Source organism: Maniola hyperantus, chromosome 26 (genome assembly GCF_902806685.2).
Source record: "Maniola hyperantus chromosome 26, iAphHyp1.2, whole genome shotgun sequence".
Taxonomy (NCBI): Eukaryota; Metazoa; Arthropoda; class Insecta; order Lepidoptera; family Nymphalidae; genus Maniola; species Maniola hyperantus.
Window position 1 is genome coordinate 859,251 of NC_048561.1, and position 24,506 is coordinate 883,756.

The 24,506-nt window shown below is 35.7% G+C and overlaps 1 protein-coding gene across 1 annotated transcript; it reads right to left on the reverse strand.

Annotated features, from left to right (window-relative positions):
- Positions 1 to 152: 152 nt before the first annotated feature.
- On the reverse strand, positions 153 to 24,438 carry LOC117994367 (galectin-7-like). Its single transcript, XM_034982286.2, has 8 exons — positions 24,226 to 24,438; positions 22,793 to 22,881; positions 22,063 to 22,270; positions 21,180 to 21,326; positions 20,777 to 20,855; positions 6,950 to 6,966; positions 5,592 to 5,741; positions 153 to 4,462 (listed from the first exon to the last, which is right to left on the reverse strand). Exons 1-8 carry the CDS (start codon positions 24,250 to 24,252, stop codon positions 4,409 to 4,411), a joined length of 771 nt encoding a protein of 256 aa, XP_034838177.1. The 5' UTR covers positions 24,253 to 24,438; the 3' UTR covers positions 153 to 4,408.
- Positions 24,439 to 24,506: the final 68 nt, after the last annotated feature.

Genomic DNA, 24,506 nt, shown 5'->3' on the forward strand with positions numbered 1-24,506 from the left:
CATGCGCTCTGAAACAGATGAAAGACCAAAGCCGGTCACCCATCCAGTTACAGACTTGGGTCAATGTTGCTTAGCCAGCACAATTGACTGATACCTAGTCACAACTAGACAACTAGAAAAAAGCTAGGTATAAGAAATGAAAAGTCAAGTAAGTTTAATAAAAATCAACATATGTTATATTCTCAATATAATAATTCAATCATACATAATACAACATTATAGTCATATTTATAATTAATTATTTATTAATACAACTTTTATTTATTTATCTAAAACTAAAAATGGCTTATTAAAAACGTGTAAAGGTGCATACACATTACTGTGATGGTGACGTGAGTCGTGAAGCGACAGAAGGAGATAATAATAATAATAATAAATCATTTATTGTTCCAAAGCGTTGGTATAAGTATAAGAGTATTTTTCCGACATATTATCACGACAAAAGACTTTCTTAAGTAATAAGTTTATAATATTTAAATTTTAAATACGTATCTAGAATTTATTTCTTAGTAGGTCAGTAGGTAGGGGAATTTTTAACAGTTTATACTAGGTATTTAAACTTTAAATAGTACAAAATCATTATCATAATAACTAACTAATTAGTTACAACTTTACTACTTGGCTTGAAATCAGATCAGCGGAGTGATTCGCTAACTCAGTGTCTAACACTGAATGATAGCCACCGAGCTCATTTGACATTTACTTTTACTCTATCGATAACATACAGGGTGTAACCGACGCTAGCAAAAACAAAGATAGGCAATAGCACTGATGATTACCTACTGATATATGATATCACAAAAAACGCGAAAAAATTTAAAAAACCTATATTTTGTAAATAGTCACGATATAATGGTAAATTAGTTTAATTTACCATTATTTAACGATTAACATTATTTAACGATATTAGTTAACGATTCAAAAGCACTTGTAATAAGTCTACTTGAATAAAATAAATTCTATTATATTCTATATTGCAAAAAAAAACATTTTAATGTCTGACGCTAGATGTCAACGAAAGTTGCGTAAGTAGGCCACTCGGAGTCAATACCGCGTCATAGGTGGAGCATCGACCCGAGTTTTGCACGCTATACATTGAGGGTTTAAAAATACTATCATTAAAACTATAAAATGAAGCAAATGGTTATTGGTATTGGATTGTGTTTAGGTAGTATAACAATAACGCTAAGTTTTTGCTGGCGTTCTGGTTACACCCTGTATTTTACTATCACTCAGTGAATCACTGACTTAGTCAAAGAAGTTGAAAGTACTACTACGTATGGACTTAGCAAATCCGGTAGAGTGACAGCTACAATGTCACGATCGCAATCACCTCTGATTGGTTGACGCTCGCTCACTATTGGCTACAATGCATTGTTGCGACAAGAATAGCACTAGGTAATTCAGCCAATCACAACAATTGAGATTGTAATATTGATTGATGCAAGTTTTACAAAATCGCCCTACTGATTGGTTAATTAAATCTTCTAATGCCTTATTATTAGGATGTATGTGGTTGCGACACACTACAACAGTGATGTGATCCTATGTCGATGCACTACAACACAGCAATGTGTTCACACCTTAAAGCTTAGCCTAAATTGATGCGAATTTGAATGATAAACTGTGAAAAGACAGGTTTTAATGGTGAAATAATTGTCAAAAATGAAAAGATAATAGATAATATGTGACTGGAATGCTAAATCTAGCTCTCAAAAGCTTAATTATTTGTCCAATAATACTAAAACGATTTGATTGAAATTAAAATTGTACCATTTCGAGACTTTTTTGATATAAAAGCGGCCACACACGGTCAATTGAGCAGTTCTTTTATTCGTTATAGGCACAAGCTTGACCACAATCACACCTGATGGAAATATAATATATACTATATTTACCTAGTGCTAAAATAAAAAAAACAGTGAATTTCAGATTTTTTTACTTAGCAACACCGCATATAAGGGGACACAGCGTGACACTTCACAAGATGGCGGTGTTAGTTCTGATTTTGGCCTCGTGCCAAAAAGTTTAGTCGCCACTAGTCGCACTGTATCTAAAAACCTACAGAAGCGATACGTAGGCACTTTATTTTTTTCTCGGTTTTATTGGCCTATCGCCATTAGTTAGCTCAGTAATTATTTTTTTTGTTAAAGGACGGTAGCGTATATGACCACTCTAAAACAATTTGGATATAAGAATTTTAAGTAGATATATCAATTTCATATAATAAATATTGGAATTCATGATATATATACGGTACCTGCTCTACCTGTAAAGATATAAATATTTGGTACAAATTAATTTAAATCGTTCTACATTTTCGATGTCGACAAAATAAATATGGGTGACTACTAATTAATATACATTTCTATTTTAATGCGTTTTTTTTAGGAATTTATAGCACAAGGCTTTTTAAAAAGGCTCATTTTTTTATTAAATATATTAATTTGTTACATTTTTTAAGAAATTAGACAAAAACTATGTACCTACTCTTATTGTGTTAAAAAATTTAACTGGGAAAATCACACTGTGTATCTTAAAATAAGTCGAAAATTATCATTAAGAGCTTCCGAGACGAGTCAAGCATGTAGATTTTTGCTTGAGTCATGCATTTTGTCCGTTTATCATTTACTGGCTTATGCTCGCGACTTCGTCCGCTTGGACTACAAAATTTTCGAACCCCTATTTCACCCCCTTAGGGGTTGAATTTTCAAAAATCCTTTCTTAGCGGATGTCTACGTTATAATAGCTATCTGCATGGCAAAATTTCAGCCCGATCCGTCCAGTAGTTTGAGCTGTGTGTTTATGGATCAGTAAATCAGTCACCTTTTCCTTTTATATTAGATTTTTGTACACATCGAGTTGGGACCTGTAGGTACTGTGTATCTTTAGGTTGGAGCTTGGTACAAGCATATTATGTTTACAAAGTTTGCTTGATGCTTGAGTCAAGCATTTACGTGATTGATGCGATTTTATATTTTTGCTTGACGCGACGTTCGGACAGTGTTCGAGATATGTTTGCTTGATCAAGCCCCTTGACTGGCGCATCAAGCGCGCATCTACTTGATCAAGCAAAACAAATGTACGTGCTTGACGTCAAGTCGCTTGACCGTGTCGGAAACCCTTAATACATAGATACTAATAAAACTGGTTCATCAAAAAATAAGTAATAAACTGAATTTCTAAAATAAACAATACCAAAATAATCAATTTTTAATTTACACTACACTAACAAAAATAAACTGTAAAAAACACTTTTTTACTTTATTTACTTATCTTTCGCGCTTACAGTTTTTAATTTTTAGGGATCCGTACCCGAAGGATGCCAGCGGGATCCAATTACTAAGACTCCGCTGTCCGTCCGTCTGTCTATCTGTCAGCGGGCTGTATCTCGTTAACCGTAATAAGTAGAGTTGTAATTTTCATAGAATGTGCATTTCTATTGCCAAACAACAAATACTTAATAAAAATTTCGAAGCACCCGCCATGAAAATTTAAAAAAAATGTGTTATTTCTTGTGCGATGGTACGGAACCTTTCGGGTGCAAGTCCAACTTGCACTTGACAGATTTTCAATAATCATACCAAAATAGCATAATATAGGTACCTACCTATAAGAAAAATTTGATAACTATACAAAAGAGTTAAATTATGAATTATATTATTTCCATCACAATCCATACTTAATATTATAAATGCGAAAGTGTGTCTGTCTGCTAGCCATTTACAACCTATCAGTTCAACCGATTTTGATGAAATTTCGTACAGAGATAGCTTTCATCCCGGGGAAGCATAACATAAGCTACTTTTTATCCCGGAAATTCAGAGTCCCCACGGGATTATGGGATTGTTGAAGGCCCATTCGTTAAACCGATTTATATGAAGTTTGGTATAGAGGTAGCTTTGATCCTGGAAATTGACATAGGCAACTTTTTATCCCGGAAAATCAAAGAGTTCCCACGGGATTTTTAAAAACCTAAACCCACGCGGACGAAGTCGCGGGCATCATCTAGTCATTTATATTTTTTTAACATTACTATTACAGTACGAAAAAGTGATGAACATCGATCTATAGAAGGAGATAGCATATAATATGTAGAGCACCGTCTCGGCCGTTGAGACCGACAAAACGTCATGTGGGTATGACAGAGACAACACTCTACAAACCTGAAATGTCATTCTTAAGGCCGATGTTCACCACTTTCGGCCGCGGCCCGCGTTCTGTACTTTCTCTTGAAGTTCGTGAAAAAAAAAGTGTAAACTAAAATAGAATAGAATAGAAGAAAAACCGTACAACTATCACACAGTGTTTGTCAAAGTGTTCTTAAAAATTAAAATTAATTAATATTTGCAATATATTTTTGTATAAACATTAATTTATATAATTTTATATATATAAGGCATGTCGCTCAGTCCATCCAGTCGTCGCCGCCGAAGTCGGTGCTGCTGTCCGCGATGTGTACCTACAACGACAAAAAGAAAGGAAAAGGTGACTGACTGACTGACTGATCTATCAACGCACAGCTCTAACTACTGGACGGATCGATTTTTCCAATATTTTAAAAGTTATCAGCCGAAGTAGAAAAACCGGTTCATTAAATCAGTACCCTTATTATAAATGCGAAAGTGTTTGTTTGTTGGTTTGTCCTTCAATCACGTCGCAACGGTGCAACGGATTGACGTGATTTTTTGCATGGGTATAGATAAAGACCTGCAGAGTGACATAGGCTACTTTTTATCCCGGAAAATAAAAGAGTTCCCACGGGATTTTTAAAAAAACCTAATTCCACGCAGACGAAGTCGCGGGCATCAGCTAGTCGGCTATAAATCGTAAATGGTAAGTTTTACAAAAAAGTTTACAGGGAACAAAAGATGCGAAATTTTATTCTCTACAATAATGGTCTGAATAAATTTTGTCCTAGAGCGGATAGTTTCCGAAATATCGGTCAAAAACTTTCCTTCAAGATTGCGATCGAAGCTCCACCTGATTTTATGGTCAGTAAGTGACCCTTAACCTAAAAAAAAAATTTAAATTGGATCGGAAATTTTGTGCGAGATTAAATGCTCTATTTATTGGCCTACTTCCTATACAAATTATTTTGTCTCTTCCTTGTCCCTTATGCTCAATCTCCCCCCTTGGGGGCTAGACGTCACCAGCACAGCTGAGATCCTCGCTGCTGCTTCTCCGTGGTGCCGGCCTGGCATCTGTACGATCCGAGCTGCTTCGCCTCTTGTGCCAATGGTGCGCGAATTCCAGTAGCCGGTTGTAGTTCCCCGCCGATGAGACGAGGTCCGTGTAGAAGACCCCTGCTTCCCCGCGTACGACCCCAGCTAACATCGTCACCCGCAAGTCCTCATAAAAGGACAACTCAGAGCCTCAATAGCTCAACGGGTAAAGGAGTGGACTGAAAACCGAAAGGTCGACGGTTCAAACCCCGCCCGTTGCACTATTGTCGTACAAGCTTGACGCTTAGTTGGAGAGGAAAGGGGAATATCAGTCATTTAACATGGCTAAAAGCTCCCACAGGTTGGTGGGGCCATGGGAGGTGGAGGGTTGGTATATGTCCCTGACGATGAAGAGTATCACCTCACCTCATCCGTGGGGCTGTCGCTGCTGAAGCCTCCAGCCATGGCGTACCCCGCCAGCCCGCCCGCCGCCAGCGCGCCCACTCCCACCCCCGCCGCTGCGCCCATGCCCAGCCCACGTCGCTGTTCAGGCTGGTACTGAGCGCCATAGGCAGGCTGCGCAAGTACAATAATAGAGTCTTGGATTGTAGTAATAAAATTATGTGATTTTTTGTATAACGGTAGTTTTTGGGGCTAGAATTCATTATTAAAGAGAATAATTTAAAAAGTCATGATTTTTATTTATTTTTAAAATAATCGCTAGACACGTCTGACCCATATTAATTTACCTACTAATATTACAAATGCAAAAGTGTGTCTGGCTGCTAGCTTTTCACGGCCCAACAGTTTAACCGGTTTTGATGAGGTACAGACTTACATCCTGGGGAAGGACATAGGCTACTTTTTATCCCGGAAAATCATAGAGTTCCCACGGGGTTCTTAAAGGCCCATCCGTTTAAAGGCCCATCCGTTTAACCGATTTACATGAAATTTGGTACAGAGGTAGCTTGCATCCCGGAAACATGACATGGGCTACTTTTTATCCCCGAAAATCAAAGAGTTCCCGCGGGATTTTTGAAAATACTAAATCTATCATCATCATCTAGTAATAAATAGTTAGGTTAAATAAATTTTCTAACTTTACTATGTACTGGCACCGATTCTGAGCACAACCTAATTTTAGAGTATTCGCATCCTCTTCTTACTAATGTAATATGAAAAGAACAAACACAGTTTGACAGTTTTAAATTTAATTTTTAGATGGTAAAACCCGTGATTTTAGCGCGCAGTCGCGAACCTACTGTTTAAATTTGTATTGTGCACTAGAATTTAGAGTCTTCAAATGTGAAAGTCATGTTCCGTTCCTTTTTTAGCATTAGTAAAAAGAAAAGGATGCAGATACTCTGAATTTAGTTTAGAGAGAGACTAGAGAGTCGGGGCCTATAGATAAATGTTACACAGCTTACCGTTCAACCGCTGTATACAAGTTAGCCCTTGACTGCAATCTCACCTGGTGGCAAGTGGCATCGTCTAACATAGAAACGGGCTAACCTGGAAGGGGTATGGCAGTTTTTAATAAACCCATGCCCCATTGGTTTCTACACGGCATCGTACCGGAACGCTAAATCGCTTGGCGGCGAAGCCTTCCACCAGATAGATTAAGTACAAATTTCTAAAAGGCCGGCAATGCATTGGCGGTTCCTCTGGTGCTGCAAATGTTCATGGGCGGCGGTAATCACTTAACATCAAGGGACCCGCCTGCTCGTTTGCTCGCTATATCTATTTTTTTAAGAAAAGTACATATAGTTATAACTTAAACTTACCGTTCCTGTGCTAAAACCTGAAACAATTAAAAACACGTCAATGTAGGTACATACTAAGACTTTGTATGACTTTTGAGTCATGACCGATTTTTGCAACTTTGTGACTCTCCCATTTCCTTATGTCACGCTCAAATTGTCAGATTATTGAAATGTACACTTTTCTGCATGCCTCACTTACCTCGCTTAAATCTGCCGCGCTCGAGTAAATCCCAAAAACCCAGTCGAGCGAGAGCGCATGCTGTTGCAATAAACATTAAGTGCAAGAGTGTGATGGACGATTTTTTAACAATAACAAAAAAAAACTTGATTGACGCTGGTTCCCTGGGAACGGGGACGGGCGCTAATGTGGGACGCAACTTGCGTTGACACATTGGCCCCGTGTCATATCAGGAAGACAGCATCAAGACCGGGAGCCGCAGCAGAAACAGCTGAAAACGGCAAGCGGCGCAAGTATGACTCTCTTATACAGAGAGAGAGAGAGTTACTTTTTTGTTCCGTTTGCCGTGGAGACCCTGGGAAGCGGTCGACACACCCTTCTTTTGCGGCTTCCGTACGGCCTTCAACAGGGAAAATGAAAATGATCACTTGAAAAGCGCAACCGCCGAGTTTCTTGCTGGTTCTTCTCGGTAGGCAGGCCCATCTTTTCCACTGGGCACGTGCCCAGGGCCCACTAGTCCCTGCCAGATCACAAAACTATGACCGACCGATATTTTATTACCGAAAACATATTTATTTCGATAAAATCAAAGTCAAAAAGGCCCACTCAAACAGAAAACCATAGAGATAGTTAACTATAGTCAAGACTGACTTATATTCGATCCTTCTTGTTTACCCCCGACCTACTACTCTGTCAAGGTCATAGGGGCCCAATTATTATAATGTGCCCAGGGAATCCAATAGGTTTGGTTGGTAAGATAGCCCTGTCTGTAGGAACAGCAACAGAATTACCCATCTTTAATTTGCCGCTTACTCAGTGTAAAAAGAAAGTTATATCCTTTTTGTTAAATAAATCTTATGACGAAACAGAAGATTTCTTACAATCTATCAGTACATCTACTATATTCTCAATAAATAATAATAACTAAAGTGAATAGAAATAAATATAATTTATTTATTTTTTATTTATTTTTTATTTTAATTTACTTACACAACATTACTTAATATACACATAACCCAATACCCCTACACATTTACACTTACACACACACACACACACACACACACACCCATAGTTTACCTTTGCAACAATCTAGGTTCATACGTTTATTTAAATGTAAAACGTTACAGATCAACAACTTTCTGCAAAAAATGTATTTATTTATTACTTTTTAGATAACCGAGGGAGAGGGCTGGCTATTCTTAACACAGATCTAAAAATCTAGTTAGGATAGCCAGTTGTCTTCTAACATTCATAATATTAAGCATTAATTGTTCAAGATCAAACCCATGTATGTGTGTAACTATATGATTGAAAAATAAACGTTTTATTTATTTATTTATTCCGAACCAGTGGTAAATTAAACTAGTTGACGATTCAAAAGAACTTGTAATAAGTCAACTTGAATAAAATATGTACATTCTATACTATTCTAACATTGTGAGGAAGCCACGATCCTCAAAATTGAGGGACCGACGTGAGAAGAAGAAGAATTTAACTGTCATGTCAATAGTACGATTTTAGTCCTTACCAGCTGATGCCCGCGACTTCGTCCGCGTGGATTTACGTTTTTCAAAATCCCGCGGGAACTCTTTGATTTTCCGGGATAAAAAGTAGCCTATGTGTTAATCCAGGGTATAATCTATCTTCATTCCAAATTTCAGTCAAATCCGTCCAGTAGTTTTTGCGTGAAGGAGTAACAAACATACAAACTTTCGCCTTTATAATGTTAGTGTGATGTGATTTTAAAATTGAGCCGTACCTTTGAAATGACAGATGACACAGGGTTAAAATGACGCGTGAGAACTCATTTTGTACGGACTATATACAGGTTGTAACCAAAACGCCAACAAAAACTAAGCGGCATTGTTATACTTACTATCTCAACACAATCCAATACCAATAACCATTTGCCTCATTTTGTAGTTTTAGTGACTTAGTATTTTTGAAACCCGCAATGTATAGCGTGCAAAATTCGGGTCAATGCCCCGCCTACGACGCGGCAATGACTCCCGAGTGGCCTACTTACGCAACGTTCGTTGACCTCTTGCGTCAGTCAGATGTTTAATTGCAATATATCGTAAGCTTTTACAAAATTATAGGATTATTTTTTTGTGGTATCTCTTCCATGGTATGTCTTCGTTTTTGCCAGTGATCTGGTTACAACCTGGATAGATTCATGGGTGCAACCAATGTGTATATATTTATTTATTTATTAGTATGCATGAACATAAAGTGACAAACCCGCACCAAATATTTTAAAACTATAACTAAAGCAGAAAACTTTTTACAAGTTGGCCATTTGCGTGGGTGGTGGATCTGACTCCTAACTAGATAACCTGTGTCTAGGATGTCATTTCCATTCCCGATGCGGTTTGCGGCTTATGAGTTTACCAGTACTTAGATGACAAATGACACAACTTTCCCTTTGTACAAACACTCCAAAAACTAATAAAACCACTTAGAATACTGAATGATAATATATTGTGACTATTTTAGCGTTTAAACTATCGTGAGTGATTTCCATTCTAAATAATATCTGTCCCGGCTTTACTCACGTGTGTAGTCGACGTGAGTAAAGCCGGGACAGATATTATTTAGAATATTGTGACTAGCTGATCCCCGCGGCTTCGCTCGCGTAGATTTAGGATTTTAAAGATCCCGTATAGCCTATGTCACTCAGGAATAATGTAGCTTTCTACTGGTGAAAGAATTTTTTAAATCGGTTCGGTAGTTCCAAAGATTACCCCCTACAAACAAACTTAACGACATTACCTCTTTATATAATAGTATAGATATATGCGAACCTGCACTCGGCGTTTAGGATTACAACACATTGCAACAGCTGTCAGTAAGTACCATGGAGGGTTTAAAGCCAGGGTAAGCAGTAGTTAGGTATGTACCTATTTACTGGTAAGTCATAAAGGAACATTGAGCTATTTCAACTAGAGTAAACAGTGCTTTTATGCCTCTATGAGTTGACGGCCAAAGTGCGTGAGTGTCAGGTCAGCCAATCAGAGGCGATTGCAAATGTCACACTGTGTAACTTAGAGATGGGCGATCCCGAGATGTTTCAACAATCGAAAGAATCACAATCGAGATGTTTTTCGATTGTTTCGAGTCAATAGAGTTGCCGCTCGCGCCGAGCTAGATGCACCGTCTATCATAATCGGATTCGAATCAGAATTGTTTCGATCGTTCAAACTTGAGTTAAGTTAGAGTGAACGCATTAAAACAATGGTTTTTGAGAACCATCTAGATAATTTCAGAAACATATCAAAAATTGCAGAACCTTAGAAATTTCCTTGAAAGTGTAGGTAAAACACTATCAAAAAAAATCATAAACAATCGAAACAATCGATTAAAACATCACGCATCGCTAGTCAAACTTCAGTGCTAGGCCTATTCTATTATTATTTTACTATAGATTAGTCTACTTTTTAGCAAAACAAAAATTTAAGGGACACCTAAATAGGGAATTTGTAAAAAAAAAGAAAAATTAAATAGATATATTTTTTATTAACCATCACAAACAATATAATCAATACAAATGCGAAACATGTAGGTACTAACGAAAAAATGCAAAATTATATAGTAACTAAGTACCTAGAACTAAAATTCGGAAAGATTAAATGAATAAACTAAATCAGATAAGAACATAAAATCAGTGTTAATTTAAATTACTAAAATTATTATTTTTGTCATTTTGCACGATAAATCAAAAATGCATAAAAATAGTTTTTAATGCTGGCTTTAGTGTAAAGTTTTACATTTTTGTGCATGAAAAATATGAAAAAAAAACTAAATAAAAAATGTAAAGCATTAAAAAAACATTGCTAGGTTATTTTTTTACAAAATTTAAAAAAAAAGTTAGTAATTTGCATTTCCATATTTTGTAACAATCATTTAACATGTTATATTTATTCATTTGTAATATATAGTTTTTAACATTATACTTTTTAACATTAGCAATATACAATCATTATATTTTATTATTGGTTCATAAGACACTTTCGTTAAATATTATAATAATACTTAAAAAAGCATTTTAGTCTACAATCGAAAAAAAAAATGAAAACTTGTAAATATTTTTAGATCTAATGGATACAGATCGAAAATTAAAAATAAGGGAGATAATTAAATTTAAATCTTTGATTCATTCGCCTTTCGAGATTTTACAAGGCACCTGCAAAAGAAAAAAAATAATAAGGAAAAATTATAGATTTAAAAAAATGGTTTTTATGGATGTAAAATTCAAAATTAATTTAAATGATTTAAGGTAAAATGCGTACAAAATGAGATCTCTTTTGCCATTTGAACATCATGTGCCAAATGCCATGTCAAAAGTACCATTTTAGTCCTTATTTTAAAGGTAAACCATACTTTTGACATGACAGTTGACACATCTCATTTTGTACGGACTATACTTGAGTATTTTTTCATAAAAAATTACATAGAATCAGCATCCAAATCAATTCTTTCTCTTCTTTCAATAAATTCAAAAATTTAAAAAGACACATAAATTCTCAAAAATCTCCAGTTTAAAATCTGCTTAGATTTAGGACTTTCCTATTTTAATTAAAATTTTAGTACATATAATAGTAAAAATAGACAAGATTAAAAAAAATTAAAAACGGCTTTCCCTGCCACACAGAATTTTTTGTTCAAATTTTTAAATTTGAGACTGGCCAAGCCAGTGTCACTAGGGGTGATAAAGAATTCTAACGATACCCCATACCTTCAAATCCGTTCAGGCGTTTAGGAGTTATAGAGAACTAGATGATGCCCACGACTTCACCCGCGTTTTTTAAAAATCCCGTGGGAACTCTTTAATTTTCCGGGATAAAAAGTAGCCCAAGTCCGTCCCGGGGATGTAAGCTAACTCTATCAAATTTCATTAAAATCGGTTGAACTGTTGGGCCGTGAAAAGCTAGCAGACAGACGGACAGACACACTTTCGCATTTATAATATTAGTATGGAGCATCAATAAAGAAACATGAAAACATTACACTCCTTTGCATAAATATGTCTAACGGTAATTTTTTTTATATAAAATAAAAATTATTTAATAAAAAAACCAATATACCTACGCATTTTAGGAAACTTTCCTTAGCACTCAACTAAGCCATCAGTAATAGCCTGCAAAAAAGAAAAAAAAATCAAAATATGTCGCAAAATTAAAAAAAAAACTAGATTAAAAACTAGAAAAAAAAATCATGCAATCATCACTAAAAAGTTTCAAAAATATAAGCCACAACCATTAAGCATAGGTTATTCGTGTTAGTATACAGCGAAAAGCAATCCCCCGTTTTCCTCTTAAAGATAGGTTCACAACCTAAAGTCCCCCCTTTTTGGGCCAAATTAACAGACCACTGGGTCCAAAAAATATATAGAGGTGTCATTGGAATGTGCTTTAAAAAAAACTTTTACAAGTGCTTTCGAATCGACAAGTGAATCTACCACTGGTTTGGAATACTCGACTACATCAAGAAACTCAGCGGCTGCAAATTCCAAAAAAAAATGGATTATTAAACCATGTCTACGTTCGTGCATGTGTGGGTGTGCGTGTTGGTGGGTGGTGCGTCTTGCTACTTAAAACGACACAAAACAAAAAATTACCCGAAATAAAAAATCTATAACCAATATATGTATGAAACTACTATAATAATAAAAAACATATATAGCACCCAAACCGTAGTTAAAACAAATAGTTATTATTATTGTTTACAATATTATAAGTTACAACATAGTAAATGTACATATCATACAAAATATATACTCACCTATTTCTTGATGAATAATTCAAAAATTATACATAAATATTGTTTTATTTTTAATCGTACATCCCTTAACCCTCCAAATAAGAAGTAGCTACTAAAACGCACTTTATTTAAAGAACCCAATCATATTACACAATAAATATTATGTTTCGTTTATATATCATGGCACATAAAATCCGTTTTGTGGAAAAACAAATGACGTCGCATGATAAGGCAAGCCAACCCCGAGTATCGGGATAAGGCGAGGACAAAGAAGATCCTTTCTTCCTTTCTACATAATAGAAATAACCTACAGGCACACCCACCACACTTTACAATATATAATACTAGCTGATGTACGCGTGGATTTAGGTTTTCAAAAATCCTGCGGGAACTCTTAAATTTTCCGGGATAAAAAGTAGCCTATGTCCTTCCCCGGAATGCAAGCTATCTCTGTACCAAATTTCGTCAAAATCGGTTGAACGGTTGAGCAGTGAAAAGCTAGCAGACAGACAGACACACTTTCGCATTTATAATATTAGTATGGATTTATCACGGCAGCGCCGTCTTTTAATTGTAAACACTTTACTCATCGACAATTAAATCATCCTTCCCACCGTTGTCGTGAGACTATAAAATCGAACGCGCTGTGTTAAACGATATTATTATTCGTCTGGCTCTTGCCAGGGGCACTTCTCAGTAGACACTGTGTGTCGTACTGTAGGTTTTATTATTGTTGTTGCCTAATGAGGTTCCTGTTGGTTGGACTAGTTGAGGTTATAATAGTTAGATATTGGTTGGTCTGGGACCGGTGTAGGGGATGGTGGAGCCTGTACAGTGTGACCTAAGTAATATCTATATAATAGCCCATAAGTACACATACATATTGTATCTGAATGCATTCATTTAATAAAGCAGTCCAAAACCAACGCTCGGGTCGTACGCTCATTTCCGACACCTTGTCCCAACCTTAGATGGCGATCCTGCCACGCGGACTCAAGGACTCAAAATAATTATTGCCATGTAACATATAACCGGATAAGGCCTCAAACAAAATATAATAATACAAAATGTGCAACTCAAAAGTCGAGAAAGAAGATATATTCATTAATCAAAACGGCAATAAAAACAGTGCCGATATTGAACAATTTCGCTGGCACATTTCTTCAATAAACATAGTTATGATCATCATATGTACAATTTTACTACTGGGAGTACTATACTTAGTATTTAAATTTTACAAGAAATGCCATGAAAACTGGATGAGGAGCCAGCTAAGCCAACACGTACTTAGAAGGTCACGGCGATCTCGCAGTGAAGGACCAATTACAATGAGTTCCTGTGAAAACTGTCGCGCTGCTAAACCTTGTGGACAGTGATATTTTATTACCCCTAGGACAAACTACTACTAGTGTAAAGTGCGAAATGAACAGTGATGTACGACGATTTATTGAACTTGTATAACGAACTTTCAAAAATAAAGGTATATTTAGTAAAAATCGGTCCAAGTCGGAGAAAAGGTGAAGTTATATCTAAAAAATTAAGTGAAGCGGACAATTTAGTAAGTAGCTTCAATTCCATTTTAGAACAATTATCTTCAATATCTGTATCTTTTAAGAGTGATGAATGCTTGCGATTTGATAGGCTAAGTAATGATTTTTTCAATTTATATGATATAATTTTTAATTTGTGTAATACGCATTCTTGTGAAAATTTTGACAATATGGCAAAATTCGAGTTAAAGGTAGCATTACAATTACTGCCAGTCATCGACGACTCTGAAAAGTCTGTGAAGCAATTAATTGACAATATTATATACTATGATTCTTTGCTTGCGCATCCCGATTGTAAAAATAATCTTATTCAATTCATATTAAAAAGTAGACTGTCACAAAATGCTAAATTGCAATTACAGTCAAATTACACAGCCATCGATGACTTGGTTAGCGATATGCGGCGTGTGTTACTGCCACAAAAATCGCCTATAGCTATTCAAAATAAGATACAACAGCTAAGACAAAATAATAAATCTATAGAAGATTACGCGAAAGAAATGTCTGAACTTTTTGTTGACCTGACAATATCGCAGGCAAAAGGTGATTCAAATACATATGCGGTACTTAAGCCGTTAAATGAAAAATTCGTCACAAAAAAATTTGCCGACGGGTTACGAAATAGAACACTTAGCACAGTAATTACAGCCCGGAACTACGACTCGCTAAAGGATGCGATTCAGGGTGCCCTTGATGAAGACATCTCGAACCCTTCCCCTTTAACAGGTGATTTATTAACCATGAAGCATCGACCATACTATCGGTCTAGGAATTTTAATAATCACACAGGTAGATGGAATACAGGTAAGTATACAGGTTCAAGGCCATCATATTATGTACCAGGCAGAGGACGAGCACCGATGCATCAGGCTCCGGCACACTTTTATTCTTCTTCGAGAGGAAAACAGAACGGCACTCGTGGGATAACACGAGGTCGCGGAGGTTGGTTTACTAATAATACCTATTATGGAAATCGAGAGAGTAGAATTAATCGAGCTGTAAATGTTTTGACCCAATCGGAACCAAAAACATTTTCCGAAAACCAAAATCAGTTTTTTCGAGACTAAAAATGTTATATTAACCTTAAACAATAATATAAAGTACGTAGAATTATATTTGAACAATAGAAGATGTTACTGGTTATTAGATACGGGAGCCAGCATATCAGCGGTAAATAATGAAACAATAACATGTAATAATACACCTCTGTGCGAAAGCCGTATTCTAATCAACGGCGTGGGAGGTCAGATTCAAGCGAAAGGCTCTGTTTATTTGACACTATCTGATCCAAGCGGTGTACAATTACCGCATGAGTTCTATGTATTCGATTCTTTACCGTGTACGGCTAATGGAATTTTAGGTTTAGATTTTCTTTCTTTATACGGAGCTCATATTGATTTAGAAAAATGCATTCTAGCATTGAACTATAATGGAATAAAACATGTATTACCGTTGTTAAATAATATTAAAGTTGAGAAACCCGACTTTTTGACTATACCTGCTAGGTCTGAATCTACTCACTACATTAGTACTAGTATAACTGAAGAATGCGTAGTCTGCGCATCCGAATTAAAAGACGGAATTTTTATAGCGAACATGCTAGTAACACCTAAGGACGGGAATATACCAATACGAGTTTTGAATACTACCGAAACCGATTTTTATTTACAGGATATAAAGCCTATTGTACACAAGGCCAGTGATTATGATATTTGTTTGTTTGAAAATCCCTGTAGAGACTCAGATAGAGTGAAACATTTATTCAAATTATTAAATTTAAATCACTTAAATTTGGAAGAACAAGCTAGCATTGAAAATATATGTGCAAAATATAACGACATATTTTACCTTGAAGGTGACCAATTTACCACTACTAAGCTTTATAAGCACTCTATTTCTTTAAAACCCAATACGACACCGGTGTATTCCAAGCCTTATAGACTTCCGCATTCGCAAAAGAATGAAATGGATAAACAAATCGATAAGATGCTTAAACAAGGCATAATAGAACCATGTAACAGTGAATGGTCTAGTCCTGTTCTATTAGTTCCGAAAAAATCGAACTCTAGTACGGAGAAAAAATGGAGATTAGTTATTGACTATAGAAAATTAAATAACTGTATTATTGATGACAAATTTCCCCTACCGAATATAACAGACATATTAGACTCATTATCAGGTTGTATATACTTTACCCACTTAGATTTAAATCAAGGTTTTTATAATGTTGAGCTGGATCCAGCTAGTAGAAAATACACAGCTTTTAGTTCAGGCCAATATCAAATGACTAGAATGCCTATGGGCCTTAAAACAAGCCCAAGTTCGTTTTCACGAATGATGAATATGGCAATGGCCGGTTTGTCCTATGAAAAATGTCTCTGTTACCTCGATGATTTAATTATTTTTGGACGAAATTTGTCAGATCACAACAAAAATTTAATTGAAGTGTTTGAAAGAATACGTAACGTTAACTTAAAATTAAATCCAGCAAAATGTGATTTTCTCAAAAAGGAATTATTTTATTTGGGACACGTAGTGTCAGGCGATGGCATCATACCCGACCCTCAAAAAATTAATGTCATAAAAAACTACCCCATCCCAAAAAATGCTGACGAGGTGAGACGATTCGTCGCATTAGCTAGTTATTATAGAAAGTTTATACCTAATTTTGCCGAAAAGGCTTACAACTTAAATCTTTTATGCAGAAAAAAGGTTCAATTTATATGGGATAGTAATTGCCAAAAATCTTTCGATATTTTAAAGGAATGTATGATAACACCACCAGTTCTACAGTACCCTAATTTTTCGAAAAGCAATCAGTTTGTTGTTCACACAGACGCATCAGGTTACGCGATAGGTGCAATTTTATCAAACTCGGATGGACGTCCAGTTGCTTACGCAAGTAGAAGTCTTAACAAAGCTGAACAGAATTACCCGACTATTGAAAAAGAGCTTTTAGCTGTGGTCTGGGCAGTAAAATATTTTAGACCTTACTTGTACGGTCGTACTTTTAAAATTCTTACCGACCACAAACCTTTAATTTATTTATTTAGCATGAAGGACCCTTCGAGTAGGTTGCTTAAATTTAGATTGACTTTGGAAGAGTATGATTATTTGATAGAGTATGTGAAAGGTAAAGACAATGTGGCTGCAGACGCATTATCTCGAGTGATTATGAGTTCTAAAGATTTGAAAGAGATGAGTGATAGTGTATGTGTGATGACGCGTGCACAAAGAAAACGGTTAGATTCAAGTGCTTCTTCGGATGATATGATCTCTACCGACGACAGGTCTGATCAGCCAATAGTCGTAGATACTCATATTAAACCAAAGAATGCAGTTGAATTAAGGTTCATAGACCGGAAAATTTTAAAGAAAATACGTCAAGAAAATAAAATTAACTTCGAAAATAATATTTTTTCATATGATAGTAGTCAAATGACGATATATATAAACCCTGCTTCTCAATCGCAATTGACGCGAGCCGCATTTGTGAGAGAGCTAGGTGAATTTTGTGAACGAATAAATATAAAAGAAGTATATTTTATAAAAAATAATAACAATAATATATTTGTTAAGAAGTTAGTAGAGGAGATAAAAAATACAGCTGAATGGAAAGGACCTCGTTTATGTATTTTAGAGGACGTTAATAGAGTAGATAATATAGATGACAGAAAAGTTATATTAAACGACTTTCATCTTTTGCCCACAAGTGGCCACGCGGGCATCAGACGAATGTTAAATAACATAAAGAAATATTATTTCTGGCCAGGACTAGAAAAAGACATAATTAATTTTGTGAAAAAATGTCCTAAGTGCCAAAAACAAAAATATACCACTACGGTGAAAGAACCTATGGTAATTACTTCAACAGCTCATTCAGCTTTTGAAAAAATATTTTTAGATATAGTTGGACCCTTAGATAGAGATTATAATAATTATACGTATATTCTTACGCTACAATGCGAATTAACAAAATACGTATGCGCATTTCCACTCATTACAAAAACAGCCACAGAAGTAGCGCGTGTGTTTGTAAATAATTTTATCCTTGTTCATGGAACACCAGCGATTGTGGGAACAGATCGAGGATCTGAATTTTTATCGGAAACATTTAAAGAAGTTTGTAAATTACTCAGTATTTCTCAATTAAATTCAACGGCATACCACCATGAAAGTATAGGCGCTTTAGAGAACTCGCATAAGAGCTTAGGAAGTTTTCTAAGAATACAGACAGAAGGTAGACCAGATTTGTGGAGTACATGGCTTCCTTTTTGGTGTTTTGCATATAACACAACTGTAAATTCATCAACAAAATTTACACCTTTTGAATTAGTGTATGGGAAAAAATGTATCCTACCAAGCAATCTTTCAACGAAGATAGAACCTCTATATAATCATGATAACTATCCTCAAGAGTTGAGATATCGCTTGCAAGTTTCACAAACAGAAGCGCGTAATAATTTAATAAATAGTAAATTTAGACAAAAAACTAGATACGATAAATATGTTAATCCTATAAAATATAAGCCTAACGATTTAATTTTAATTAAAAATGAAACAGGCAATAAACTGTCAGATTTATATTTAGGACCATATAAGGTAATTGAAGACTTGTCACCCAATGTAAAAATAGAATATACTAATGGAAAAATAGATATTATTCATAAGAACAGAACAAAACTATATTTTACTGATTAACTGTAATATGAACATTATATTTGTAAGAAAATATGAGAATATTGTAATTAGATGTAAGAAGTGTATTGTTCTACTACGATTTCATTATTTGTACTTTTTATAATTTGTATTGTACCTACTTTGTGTTTAGCTATTAAGAAAAAAATTATGTAATAATAATTATTAATAATTTTTTTACCACCCCATGGGAGGTGTACAGTGTGACCTAAGTAATATCTATATAATAGCCCATAAGTACACATACATATTGTATCTGAATGCATTCATTTAATAAAGCAGTCCAAAACCAACGCTCGGGTCGTACGCTCATTTCCGACACCTTGTCCCAACCTTAGAAGCCGGTCTAGGTAGGGACTTAGGTAGGGTTAGTTAGTGTTGTCTAGTCTCATTGGAGACGTTGGTGTCATGACTCATAGTTGATGAGGGTTGCTATAGTTATTGTTGAGGGTAGTTTGTGTTGTCTCTCGTGGTGTGAGAATATTGTTAGTCCCACGAAGCCCACGAAGGACCGGTTAATCTAAAACGTTGTAATCCTGACTTATTCCGTTCCGTTACTGCGTTATGCAGTTACTGCACTGCATTATAAAGATGATGATGCCATAAGTGTAAAATCTGAAACACTAGTGTCATATTGCTTTCTAACCTAATTTCAATCATATTAATTAATACTAATTAGTAATTACCCACAATTACCCTACTCATGCAATTACGCCCGAAGCATTAACACAAATATTATTTTAGTTTCGCCAAGGTTAGCAGTTGCTTAGCATAAGTCGACCCACACCCGTTCGGTACCCTCATTTCGCACATTGTCTTGATTAGGTGACTTTTGAGTCCACCAATCACAACAAAGCATTCTCCCCTGTCCCCCGCCGACATTTTACGATTTTGTTAATTGTTTGCATGCAAAACCTTCTATATGGGTATTCTTGAGGTTAAATTCTCTGTACATAATACAGGATGTAATCAGAATGCTAACAAGAACTTAGCACTATCTAAATACAATCCAATACCAATAATAACCATTTGTTTTATAATTGTAGTTTCAGTGATTTAGTATTTTTCAAACCAGCAATGTATAGCGTGCAAAACTCGGAGTCAATGCCCCGTCTACGACGCGCCATTGACCCCGCGGCACCTATGTACGCAACGTTCGTTGACCTCTACCTTCAGTCAGGTGTTTTATTTGCAATACATTGCAAACTTTAAAAAATATAAGTTTTTCTCGCGTTTTTTAGTAATAATGAATGATTTTTCAGTATTATCAGCTGTCTTCGTTTTTACTAGCGTTTTAATTACACCCTGTATATATTCAAACTTTTAACTTCTTTAAAATCAAAATTTTTTCGCATAATTTTACAGCATTATTTACAAGGAATCCAAGCTAAAAATGTACTATACTGACTGTCACATGTTAAAGTGTCAAGACATATTTGACACTTCTGATTCTCGATAAGGTAGAATAATCTATCTTATAACGTCAATTTTTTAGGAGTAGTTTTTTCGGGAACCGTATATCTGATTTTTTATATCATTGTTGAAGCCAATATAACATTTTATGCGCTACTTTACAGCATTATCTACAGTTAGTACGTTAATAAGGTTGTTGTTACCAACAATATAAATTAGGAACAGTATGGGTGGCTAGAGGCTTACCTTGCGGTGCTCCATAGCCGGGCGCTCCGTAGGTCGGCGGGGCTCCGTACGCTTGCGGAGCGTAGTGGGGAGCATCGGACTGGAAAACAGACAGTTCAAAAACTTCAATAAATGTATTTATTTAGGAAGCACAGTACTCATAGGCAGACATAGGTAGTAGATGCACTTGACGATTCAAAAGTAAGTTTAATTTAATAAAAAATATTTTTACTTTTACACCACTCCCTCCACTTTTTGTTTTTGCCAACACAATCTGTAACCAACTTTATTACACGACTGGCCCAAAAAATTCTACAATCTACAAACATATAGCGACATCTATGATTTTTTTTTATTGATGTAGAGATGAGTTATAGGCAATAGGCATCCTGTATAAAATTCAGTGTGTGGTTGTTCAACTCACCATGTACATCTGGCTTGGTGGTGGTGGCTGGGCGCCTTCGAAGCCAACAAACTGAACCATGACGTCACCGTCGATGGTGAAGTGAGAGATGCGCTGGTACGGCAGACGATGGGGGAACTCGCAGAAGTGTTGCCCGTTCACTGCCACCTGAGGGAAACAAGGTTGGTCAAAAAAATGTCCTGAGGGAAACCTAGTCGGGCAGAAACTAGCTCACTACTACGGAAAACGTAGTTGATAAGAAATAATATTTACAAACATCTTGCAGGAAATATAGTGGTCAGAAACTGATTACTGACTGAAATATCCTATGGGAATCATAACGGGGATGATGCAATAACATATTTCTTACTTATTTTATGTGATATATAGAAATTGATGAACACTCTTCATCAATAGTTTTATGCTCATTATTATTTTTAATAGACTAAGCAGCTTTCGCTGATGCGTCTATATCAGAAGTACTTCGAGTTTTCCAAACGTTTGTCCAATCTATTGTTGAACTGGTTAACAGAACTTGACATAACCACATCCTTAGGCAATTTAATCCATATGTGAACAACTCTGTTGGTCAGAAAGTGTTTTAATGGATTTGACGATGGCAATTGATACTGTAGTTTCATATCATGTCCCCTAAATCTAGGATTGCTCCTTCTCGAAAAAATACTCACCAAATTTGGGACATTATAATAATTATTTAGTATTTTGTAATGTTAGATAACTGCCTTCATAATCTAGATAACTGACTTCATTTCTAGATATGCCTTCATGACCCAGATAAATGACTTCACTGCTAGATATATGCCTTCATAACCTACATAAATGATTTATCAACTAACAATATTCTTTTTAAAAAAAAAAAAATAAAAAAAATAATATAGTCTACCTTCAAGGACTGTGGCTCGCAGAGTACCAGGGCCTCGAATTGCTCGCCGCGCGACAGCGGCATGCCCCCGCTGGTCTCCTCGACGCCCCAGCTCATGGAGGAGAGGTGGTTCCTCACGATGCACATCTCGACGAAGCGGAAGTTTAGATGCAAGGCGATGTCGTCGCGGGGGTCTGTGTTAGGGCCACACTGGAGGTTGATCGCGAATCTTGGGGACAGAGAAACTAATTCTTACCTTGATCACACTTATATCATAAAGGCGAAAGTTTGTATGTGTGTGTGTACACATAGTACGGTATAATAACATTGTAAATTGAAAAATTAAAAAGAGCAACCGCCGAGTTTCTTGCTGGTTCTTCTCGGTAGGAACGGCATTCCGAACCAGTGGTAAATTAAAACTACCTGACTATTCATAAGCACTTTTAAAAAGTTTACATGAATAAAAAAACATTCTATTCTATTCTATTCTGTATATTTGTTACTCAATCACGCAAAAATTGCTGGGCGGATTTAGCTGAAATTTGGAATAGAGATAGATTATACCTTGGATTAACACATAGATGCTTTCTATCCTGTAAAAATCCATGGTTCCCGTGGACAAAGATGAATTAATGGATATATGAATGAATGGATATATTTATTCAATATTATTAATTAGAATTCATTTAGTGTCCTTTTTCAGCAATATTAACAAGAAAAAGATGCAGATACTCTAAATTGTTAGTCTTACCTTTGGGCACCAGGCGGGATGCTCCCCTGGAACCTGATCATGCGGCCGGGGAACATGCCCCCGGGGATGGCGTGCACACATGGGATGTTCTGCAAATAAAACATCTTATTTATTTTCAAGTCTAAATATTATATAATAGGAAAAACTGATTGACTGACAGACTGATCAATGCACAGCTCAAACTACTGGACGGATCAAGCGGAAATTTGGCATGCAGATAGATATTATGACATTGGCATCTGCTTAGAAAGGATTTTTGAAAATTCAACCCCTAAGGGGGTGAAATAGGGGTTTGAAATTTTTGTAGTCTACATGGAAAAATTTGCTGGCATAAGCTAGTTTACTATAATAGAATTATTAGTGCTTGTGAAATCATTGCACAATAAGTAATAAGGACAAACCAAAACTCATAACTAACTGACATCAATACTGACTAAAAACACTGGAAAATTTTAGTTTTACATAAAATACCTTTTCATAAAATGTAAAACTAAATACCTATATTATAATGTACATTGTACATAGATGCCAGACTAAAAAACAATTTTCTATAACTATGTCCACTCCATAACAAATAAATAAATAAATAAAAGTTTATTCAGCTCACAAAACAAGAAAAAACGAAAAAAAAAAAAAAACCAAATGTTACAAATTAAAAAAAAAAAATTATAACTAAACAGTTTCTGCTTATTCATGAATCAACCCAACACTGGCTCACTACAGATCATGGGTCTCCTCTCAGAGTGAGAAGGGTGATGGCCATAGTCTACCGCACTGGCCATGTGCGGATTGGTCGACTTCACACACCTTTGAGAACATTATGGAGAACTCTCAGGCATGCAGGTTTCCTCACGATGTTTTCCTTCGCCGTTAAAGTAAGTGATATTTAATTAATTAAAACGCACATAACTCCGAAAAGTCAGAGGTGCGTGTCCGGGATCGCACCTCAGACCTCCGATTAAAAATCAAACATCCTAACCACTAGGCTATTACAGTTTTTTTTCTGCTTATTATTTTAAACTAATTTCAGTGGCAGTAGCTAGTAAGATTACTTAGCACAGTTATTTACATCACCTTTTTCACAATGTACTCAACAATGGTTATATTGTTCAAGAACTTTATTAACAAGATACTTTTTACTTTTAAAGTCTTTAAATAAGTAAAATCTCAAAATAATGACAAAGGCGTGGTGTTTCGCTGTAATTAACAAAGGATTCCACGCTAAAACAATTATATTTCGAATTCGTTTTAGCAACTGCCCTATACAGTTAAATGTAAGACTTACATTGATAATTGCATTGTATTTACTTAGTACATTACGTGGACGCGTCCTCGATACCGAAGCGGTGCCCTTGGAGACGCCAAATACACGAAATACAAGCAGATTTTTATATTACATTCAATAGAATTTGTGATATTTTTATTCCACTTACCGGGCTATAGATTGGAGAAGCGGCCATTATTAACACTGTTTTCTTACTACCCTAAACGATTTAAATACGATTTTAGCTGTCTTGTACAACGTTTTAAAGTTATTAAGGATTAGAATACGCGGTTACGCCTCGATCGCTAGGAAAATATTTTTCCAATTGATTCACTCACTGCTTTTTTAACAATGCGTCATACGTCATAATATGACGGAACGGAATTCGACCATCGACACATCCCGAAAAAAAGTGCTGCCACTATTGGTTTAAAATTTCCACAAATTAGT